The 10534-nt window shown below is 34.3% G+C and overlaps 2 protein-coding genes across 2 annotated transcripts in view; one reads left to right on the top strand and one right to left on the bottom strand.

Annotated features, from left to right (window-relative positions):
- The window catches only part of LOC119828882 (thioredoxin domain-containing protein 12-like), a 2989-nt gene extending 2596 nt beyond the window's left edge, over positions 1–393 (bottom strand). The window contains exon 1 of the mRNA XM_038351175.1: positions 4–393. Within this exon, the coding sequence (XP_038207103.1) occupies positions 4–301 (298 nt within the window). The 5' untranslated portion in view covers positions 302–393. The remainder of the gene's footprint in view (positions 1–3) is intronic.
- Positions 1–10534, top strand: part of LOC119828883 (tight junction protein ZO-1-like) — an 85480-nt gene that overhangs the window by 33793 nt on the left and 41153 nt on the right. The window lies entirely within an intron of this gene.

Raw genomic sequence — 10534 nt, 5'->3', positions numbered from 1 at the left:
CACTGCTGGTAGGCTCTTCGTCGTCCACTAAGTTCACCATTACGAGGTGTTTGCTCAAATCCTGGATCTCCACAGAGCTAGCAAATTTAGGCTTTAAATTTTTACACGCTGTACACCAAGACTTATGGATTATCACCATTACAGGCTTCTTATGTTGTGCCGCTATTTGCAAACCAGATGCTAAGGATCCCGCCCAAACATAATTCGACCCAAAACCATGATCTTTCCCGCTCATAGAAGCACATGATACGTTGTTGAAAAAGAACGCAATGAACGCTCTTGCTATGTTACTTGTGGCCATTTTAATTTTAGCAATTTGAGCACGACGAGATGTTCTGTCGTGCTAATTATTATTACATTTTAAATATTTTATCATCTTCAGATAGCCATTTTGATTGTTTTGTTGACTGACATCTATGTAATAGGACGTTATTTTGTCAATAAACTTTGGATTTATTTCACTGCCATCTAGCGGACGATATAGGAACTTCGTGTTACCATAAACATCTCTCATCTAGGCTGTAGCAAAAGTTTTTAACAGATGGCACTGTGATCGAGTATGTGTGCACTGTGATGTGTAGACCCTTCCTAAAAATATGATCATGATGGTATTATTTTTAAACATAGTGTTTTTTCTAAAAATACCATATTGTATCATAATCTATCATATTATACCATAATCTACTTAAACATTGTAAATACGTAAGTAACTATGTATCCGACTCTTGCACCCCAAAACCACTGGACCGATTTGAATGAAATTTGGTACAAAGATAGTTTGAGATTTGATTTCATAAGTAAAGAACCATGTCCGAGTATATCCTAAACGGATACTTTTATCTCGATTGTATCGGCTATGGGTACTAAGCGGGCGGAAACCTCTATGTGTATAATATTAACATCTATGAATTTTTATGAATAATTTGTTTTAATTCATATGTTATTATTTTTGAAACAGTAATGGTAATTAAAACAATAACTGTTCTTTTTAATCTACATTTTGAAATATCAACAAGTTATTTAATGGTCAATTTATTACGATATCAAGTAATTTCCTTAGGTCACGATTTCCTAAGCAGACATAATATAACATACTTCCTTGGGTGGGCCATTATTTAGCATTTTTAATTAAATGTCAACTGGCCACGAACATTATTTTTTTAATTCTCACAACAGTTAAATAATAGTGACTTGTAGTATGTATAACAAGGTACATAATGCACTCGATTTTGTAACTGCAAATAATGCGGAATATTATTTTGCGAAACAAAACATTTAGAACAAAATTGTATCAATTTCAGTCCATTATTTACTATAAAATGTGTTTGTATTTTAGAAATTTTGAATTTAATTTTTAGTTTTATAGCATTGAAATGCTTTATAAATTAGAAATTTTGAAAGAATAGAAAAAATTTGATCACGAGGCAGGATTCGAACCTGCGTATCTTGCCTAACCGTAGCAACGCCTAGCCTCTCGGCCACCCGTGATCCTGCCACAGTAATCAAATTTCTTCTATTCCTTCGGTTTCATGTGCCTAAGGGGCACCCCACGCCATCTATTGAGATGATTAAGAACCATCACAACCAATACGTGTTTGTATTTGTAATACCTACCAATCATTATAAAATAGTGCCATAAAATTAACAGTAAAGTTAATCAATCGAGATAATATGGTAATTGAAGCATAATTAATTACCTAACACAAGTTTAAGTACCCAATATAGACTTTAAATCAACTCATGTGTTAAATGAACCAATGACAAACTTTTTAAAACTATCCAAGTGTGTCTGCGCGCATTTACCATGTGCGTGTGCATGTTTTTCTCTCATTTTCAAATACATAGCAATGCCGATACGTCTCGCTCCATGTACCCTATTGGAAAAAGCAGATAAACTATGATAATTACATGTAACGTGGACAATGTCTGCTCTTACACGCATACACTGGACGCACATCTGTACACCCGCACGCCTAATAAACATTATCAATAATGGGGTGCTAAAGGTTGAAATATTACAAAAATATTAATCATTTAGTAACCTCGTTTGCAATTCCAACCTCGTAGCTTATTTTTATTTAAAAATAACGTCTACTTTAATCTGTGGAATCGCGTGTGGCTATAATCTGTGCAGTGAAAAATATTCGCGCGCTTTCATGTGAAACTTTTTAAATTGCGTGGCAAATAAAAGTGTTTACAGTGCAATGTTGAACATGTATGGAAGTCAGGGACGCAACCACAGCTTGTATGGCACTATACGATCTTTGGCGCCAAGGGGTGCCCCCATAACAAACATAGATCCGTTCACCCCGCCGTATTTCTACCATATACCGCCTCCGCCACAACAATTAAATACATACCCAGGAAGGAAAAGACGAAAACGGGTAAGTAGCTATAGAATATATTCCATAAAACACCGTAATAAAAGTAATATTAGTATTCGAGAAATTATACTTCCATAACTGATCATTTAAAATACCTAGGGAGCACGTTTGTCGAGTTCACATTTGAGTATTATAATATTATTTTATTGTGGTAGCAGGTACGCTATGCTTGAATCTTAATCAGAAAATAAAATAAAGAAAAAGGAAGCAGCCGTAATTGGTGCCATTTGCCTAATTGCAATTGCATTTCTCTTTACGTTGGCTTGTTCTCAAGGAATTGAAAATTTCATCATTCAAGAATAGGTACATACGGCTATTAGTAGAAATTTTATGTCTCGACGATAGCATGAGTGATAGCATATATACAGTGCATATTTTTATGTTCTTATGTTACTAGTAACATTAAGGTCGAAATCAGAAGTTAACGCTAATAACTGCTAATGCTTGTGTTAAATTTACATCAGCTACAAACTGAAAATCAGCGCTGGCTGAATCTGGTCAGCTATTGTTGATCGACTGCCCGGACAATTGAAATGTTATAAATTTTATTTTATAATATGCAATTCTTGTGTGTGTATGTGTGTAGGTGTGGTAATTGTTATTTTGTATGCAAATGATTCTATTGAATATTAGTAAAAAATATAAAAAAATAATTGTGTTCATATTCCGTTTATTAATTCATTTCAAGCATTGATTTGTAATATGGTTTCCTTTGTTGTCTCGACATGTTTGGAAATGTATACTTATGAAATCAAATCTCGGGGTCATTTGTTTGATAAAATGTTATCAAAGTAACAAATGATCTGGGGGCGTAAACCTACAAAAAAATAAGCTATTATTAGAAATGAGTGTGCTTCTTTTATTTCGATTGTTTAATATCGCATCTTATTATTTAGGAAGGTCTTGATAATAAAAATCTTCCAAACCCTTCAAAGCAGATGGTGACATCCGATCGTTGTTTGAAAAATTTTTCTTTACGTGGCGTTAAATTAGACTGCATCTGCATCGTCTAGAAATTTCGTGATCATATTAAACCAATGAAAAATCATTATCCTCACTAACATTACAAATGCGAACATGTGTTTATTTGTTTGTCTTTGTTTCACTTCGAACCTAGCGATTTTATAATATGATTGTTATGTGACAATCTAGGCTACTAACTGGGGTGAAAACTGAAACATTTCATTTCCTATTTACTTATAGCATGCGAGTGAAGTCGCGGGCGGAAAACTAAATTCCCGCCCATTATATGTATCATTTCGGTGGAAATAAAATATTAAATAATGTTACTATTTATTCTTGAAATATCACGCTATTTCTTAATTTAGATTTAGTACCAACGGCAAACAACTTTACTATTCTCATAGTGGTCCAAGATCATAGACCTGATCATAGAGATGATACAAGACCATTATTAGGTATCGTGTGAAATTTATTTCCACAGCTAGAGATGATGATTCCACAGCTCTCAGGCACCATTTGCATGTAGCTCAACTAATAATGCGGAATAAATTAAAACGATAATTATTTTCAAATAGCTCTTCGAATAACTTTCATACTCACGAAACTGATTTACATTTATTTTGCATGTACCCGCTTCGTGCGATATCGCTCTATAAATTCAGACATTAGTTTGTACGATACAAAAAATGACGTTGAAAATACAATAACATCTATAAATCGCCGAGCGAACATTGCTATTTAATGATTTTACGAATATTCTTCGGGTTTTAACTTATATGTATTATTGACATGTGATTTTGACAGGAGCACATGATTCATCAATCAAAAGAGACAAATTGTTTATTTAGAATGTCTGTAGAATTTATTTATACTTATTATTAAAAAAAAATCTAAAACACTGTAATGAAATGGGAGTACACGAAAAGCATCAGCTTTAAAATAAAAAAATATTCATAAAAATCGGTTCACCCGGTCGAAGGTTCTGAGGCAAAAAACTCAAAAGGCGTTGAATTGATAAACTCTTTATTTTTTTTATCTAAGTCTGAATTTTGTTGAAATTTAATCGTGAAACTTTACAATTAATAAATATTTAAACGCCTTTAAAAAAATATGATTCTGGAATACCTGTTCAATAGTAAATAGCATCACTTAGTCTTGATTTCCCCGGAGAGAGTATTCCCCTGATTGTTTCATGCGACGTGTCACAACTGAACGGTTACGCATACTCAATGGGTAAACAAATTTGTAGGATTTGTGAGATGAAATGGGGTCGCCTGGATACGGTGCATATTACATGTGATGAATACGGCAGCTAGGCCTGATCCTGAAGCTGACCTTATTACCTTGGTTTATGTGGGAACGGGGAAATAAGATATCTCGGGTTCGATAACTAGGAGTAATCATACAAAATTCGCTCTTCTATAATATTTCCGATGACTTAATAATATCTTGATCTCTTCACGTATGGCAAAAAGCTTGTTAGAATTGGTCGGATGTCAAATCAATGATGACGTAATCATGTCTAGCCAAGCTAAGGAAGATATTGTTAACTAAACAATATACTGGCGCGCCAGCTGTGTCCTTTAACGTTGCTTATAAAATTTTATTATTATGTAAGGCCTGCTTTTTTTGCAAATAATTTGGGCCCATTGACTACTTACCTCAATTCTTTATTAAAAGACGTCACATTTTTAGTATTTTAAAGTATGCATTCGTGTGATGGTTTATCAAATGTAGAGAACAAAATATATGTATAGATACACTTTCACGTTATAATTGCAATTGAGTTTTTTTTATCTCATCATCGGCTTATAGTAAGCGCTATCAACTCCCATGAATTTTTGGAGGAGTAAGGTCGATTGCAGGCCTTACCAATTTCGCCTCTACAAATGGATTGCCGACCTTAAATTGGAAAGGGATTGAAAAAGGAAAGAGGAGAACTCGTACCGAAGCGTGTTCGACTACCACTTATAAAAGGAGCATAACCTTATTGAAAACACGCAATAGCAATCTTGACGTTACCTTTAAATATCGTAGGAAATAGGGATATTTATCCGTCTGTTACTTAAAATGTTTCGTATTATGTTATTTTACTGAACTAAATCAAGTGAAATGAAGAGAGAATTAAATAATCGGTTATAAGCAGTGTCGGTTGGTTGATAAGGTCTTTCTTATTCTATGTAGTTTTTTAAAAACCTCATCTAACCTAACCTGTTAACGTCATACACTCATTATTTCAATTGATTTGTTTAGAAAAAATAGCATATTGTCGTATTGCACACAAAGACGTAATAAACAGGACTGTCGACATCAGCACGAAATTACAGATACAGATTTTAATGAAATCCATTTCATAAAATCTCTGATATCCCCATTTATATTCCCATATCGAAGTATTTCTACAAACTAATACAAATGTAATGAGTGAAGTAACACCAACAGTAGTTACAAGCTATTTACGAATCTCATCAAGCCGAATCGAAATCAAATGAAATTCATCATACATAAAATCAAAATATATTAAGACAATCTTGAATATCAAACTTAATGGGACATAAAACATTAATTCTTCTTCATACTCCCTACAATATTATTGAGACTAACAGGATTTTTCATCGTCCCGCCGTCATTCCTTTTATCTCTTGCCGGTATATGTATTGGTTTATTCTGTGGAGTCTCTGGAAATATTCTGGGGAAGATTCCATAGGAGTAGCCGAGTACCGCACCCATGGATACAACTATAACAGTCATTTTTAATACATCCCGTGCGTCCATTTCAGCTGTATTTCACAGTCCATGTCACAACCATTTGGGACCAACTTTTACTATAAACAGATGGTAGAGATAATAGCTAAGAGTATAATATTTTTCGTGACTTCTGTTTTTCTTGCTTGTCAAATTTCTAACGTATGCCATATAATCATTCAAATTTGGCATTAAACATATATATACACAATTTATAGGGATTGGAAGCACAGAGTATCCTATTAATGCTGGAGAAAATTTCTATACTATTCTAAAACTTCTATAAAGAAGCTATGAAATTTTATCTTTAAAGATTTTTAGTATCACTAACTAGAATCACTTTTGGGTCATATAGTAATGGTATGCGGCTACAACTATAACAGATACGACGATTGCTTTTATAATTTGCTCCATTTGCTATCCAGATATTCGCATTATAATTTCCAAGAATATAAACGAAATTTTAACATTAAATTAATAATTTATGTAAAAATCTACGTGGCTGCAATGATTTGACATTAAAAAAATATACACAGGCCGTTATATCCTATTAATATTATAAATACGAAAGTTTGTAAGTATGGATGTATGGATGTTTGTTACTCTTTCACGTAAAAACTACTGAACCAATTGCAATGAAATTTGGTACGTAGACAGCTGGATAACTGGAATAACATATAGGCAACTTTTTATTCCGATATTCCTACGGGATACGGACTTACGCGGGTGAAACCGCGGGGCACAGCTAGTACGACTATAACTTTCTTGGTTCGATTTTACAATGGATTATTTTATTAATGGATAATTAAATACTATGGCCTTGATCTTACATCGTGAATTCGAACAATAACCCTAACAATACATAAAAACAAAAGAACAAATCTAAGCAAATAGTCAAAGGTAAGAGAAAATACTAGTGTTAAAAATAACAAACAGTTTGTCATTTGAGAATTTATTTGGGATTAATTATTGTTTACACATTTATTTCTTTCTCGATGGACAAGGATCAATCTTGTCTTTTGTTAGCTCTTTAGGCGATTGCGTAACGTTCTGTGCAGATTTAAAGTTGCAGGAGTTTTCTCTAATGAAGGTCGTGTACTTTTCTTGTGGACTAAATGCGCCGTAAGAATACATTAACGACACAGCCATAACACCAACGATAATAGTCGTCTTCATCTGTTCATACACATTTCTGTGGTGGATACCCTTTATCGAGAGACGATCGTTTAGAATCTTTTCATAAAATTTTCTGCTGGTAAAATGCCACAAATGGGTGGGTTTGATACCGGGTTTCATTATGCTTGGATGGTATTACTGGATGCGATTGTACATTGTAACATTTGCTTTAGTTAGTTTGATATGAAGACTATTGAAACATAGGACGGCGTAATGGCTATTGCGTTTGTTGTCATGTTGATTTCGGTGATTTGTATAGTCTTAGGTGGCCTGAAAATAATAAAATAAAAAACAGTTGTTAAAATTATTGTATGTACTTTCATAAAGTATGATTTTGTAAAATATGTTTTTGTACAGTAAATGCATCATAATTTAAAGTCATGTTCATCTAAGAACCAAGTATACTTATAATTTGCTTTAAAATTTATTTAAATCTTAAAATTAAGAGCTTATTAAGCGTAGCCCTATATGAAAATCCCGTATTGTCAGTGCTAATTATCTTTTCAAAAATCATCATTTTGTGTTTGTCATGAGGTGATTTTAAAGACATGGGGAGTAAATTACATTTGCATTATTATAGGCGTAAAAAAACAAGTGGTGGCTTAGTGGTGAGAAAAATCGGACTTCAAAATCGGGATCGGAGTCGGGATTCGAGACCGGACGAGGGTGCAGGAAATGAATTGATTTTTTCAATTTATCTGCACATGTCGATAACATCACCACTGCTTAAAACGGTGAAGGAAAACATGAGGAAACCGGCATGTCCAAGAAACAAAAGTTCGACAACATGTGATATATGCCAACCCGCATTTGGCCAGCGTGGTAAATCATGGCCTGAACCCTCATAGGAGGCCTGAGTCCCAGCAGTGAGCTGATGATGATGATTATAGGCGTATTCATTACCGTCTAAAACTGACTAATATCATAGGAATTGCCACCTGAAACCGTAAGAACAAATTAACTTTGAATTGTTGTTGAGTTATTTGGGGGGCTCGGCGTGATTCATGCATACTGAAATGTTACAATTACTGATCGTGATTTGCTTACCATTGTTATCATCGTTGGCGGCCGGTTTTTTCTAAAACCGTCGCAACACAGGAAAACACAGCCGATGCGGTTATTATAAGGGCCAGTTCTTGACGACTCATGACATTAAAATGACATTTCATTTATATTTTTCTTATTGACTGCAAATCAACAATAAGGTTAATTATTTGTCATTCTAACATGAACAATAAAAATGAAGAAGAGTACAATGGAAAATATTTTAAATTACAATCCGGTTTAAGAATTCCAATATAATGAATCATACGTAGTAATCCATGCCCATGGTATATGGATCATTACTAACGCATCTAAATCAAACAAAATGACCATCATCCATGGCCTATCAATTCGATACATGCTCGTTGTATTTATAAACATAAAACATCGAAACGCATAGAAACGAATGGACCAGGTAAAAATCCCTAGCTTCCCTGAGGTGCATTTGTGTGCGAGCTTTAAATGTGTTCGTACCTGTCGGTGGTAATCCTTCGATTCATCTGCCTTTTTATGTTGGTTTGGCTCCTATTCCAAGCATTTAAAGTCGAATATGTGACGTTTTTGGTCAGAATATCAAGTACAGTATATCGTAGCTGTGCTGGCGACCTTCACCAGAGATGCATTGAACCGGTTCAATTTATCGATTCGGACAATCGTTACCCCATGACCAATTGTATGGATTTGTTTTTAAAAGATTTATTACCCACGTACTCTTGAATATTAATCTCTTGAATATCCTATAAAATTATTGACCCATGAATGTCTAGTTCGGCTGATTATAAGTATGCTTAAACCTGGCATGTAAGGCATTGCAAAAACTAGTTAGTGTCAAGTCTAGTGACGACTGCGCAGCGTTTATTATGTTTTTCAACTACAACTTTCAAGCTCGGAGGCTCAGTCCGCGCCGTGCCTTGTAGTGGGAGCAAAACCTGTAGATACTGTTGGTCCACTTCGGTACGGAGTACCTGCGTGAATGCCGTCCCTTTCTCGCTCACAGCGGACCCGTTTTAACGAGAATCTCTGTTTCACAACACCACTCTGGTATGCAAAGATTGATAGCGTATATGACCATTTGCTTTTGAAAGTCCCGAGAAATCACGCACGGTTAACTTTTCGCTGCCTGGCGTCCTTAGTTAGGATCAGTGGTCGGCGAAACGACCTGTTAAACGCAGTGTTATTTATTAAAATATTAAAACGTAACCATGACAGAAGGCTTTATCATGTTCCGTAACTGTTTGTGAAACGTAGCACCAAATAAGTTCGTGTTTTCTTTAGTATTTAGTAACGTTAACTTCACGCCGGTCGTATAGTATTTGAATTGGATATGTGTGGTGGATTGATTTACATTTCTGTGTGAGTGGATGATGATTTTACAATGGATACAATGGCATCAGACAACGGTCTAGTGGTCAACAATTTGAACCATGTCCGGAGTGATTCTCAGGTAGGCAATATCGATGAGGCAAAACACGTTTTCCCTTGCACACTGGTCTATGAATAAGTGCAATGACTCCCCAATTATTCAATATGCTTTTTAAGTATGCGATGACATGTTCAGTATGCTGGGCTTTTGAATTTCTCCCGGCATTGGTATGTTCATAAAACTGTTAAAAATGTACCCATTTCAATTTTCTTTTATTACAAAAGTTCTTAAAGTTATCAGAAGTGATATTTTGTTTTAATTTACGAAATGTGTGTGTATGTTATTGAATGAATAAGCATAAGTAGATAAGTTATATAATTAACTGGAATTGGCATCTTAAATGCCGGTTGTTTATCAATGTTGTACAAAATTCGTCGTACAATTTTGTCCTGTCATAAAATGTTACTGAGTAATGCATTTAAACAGGTAGCTAGTAAATTATAAAACACAATTCAATTCAACGATTCTGTCGTTTGAAAGCGCGTGAAGAAGACGTGGAAGCCGTTGCGACGCTGTATTCCATGTAATCTTTTGTATTTTATTTTAAATTACATACTATGTATAAAGCCCCCGTTATTATAAATTAAAGAACCGATTTTGATTAAATTTTCAGTCCGATTCGAAATTTTTGAGATTTGGGTGGAAACCAACATACATGTACATATATATTATATTCATATGACTGTTATATACTAACATAACAAAAAATCTGCCAATATAACATACATACACATTGAATTGTTAACTCCCTTGTTTGAAGTCAGTTAATAAAAGATTCTTCGGTAAATGAACGTTTTGT

The sequence above is a fragment of the Zerene cesonia genome, chromosome 9 (genome assembly GCF_012273895.1).
Source record: "Zerene cesonia ecotype Mississippi chromosome 9, Zerene_cesonia_1.1, whole genome shotgun sequence".
In the NCBI taxonomy this organism is placed as follows: Eukaryota; Metazoa; Arthropoda; class Insecta; order Lepidoptera; family Pieridae; genus Zerene; species Zerene cesonia.
This window is presented reverse-complemented; position numbering and strand designations above follow the sequence as displayed.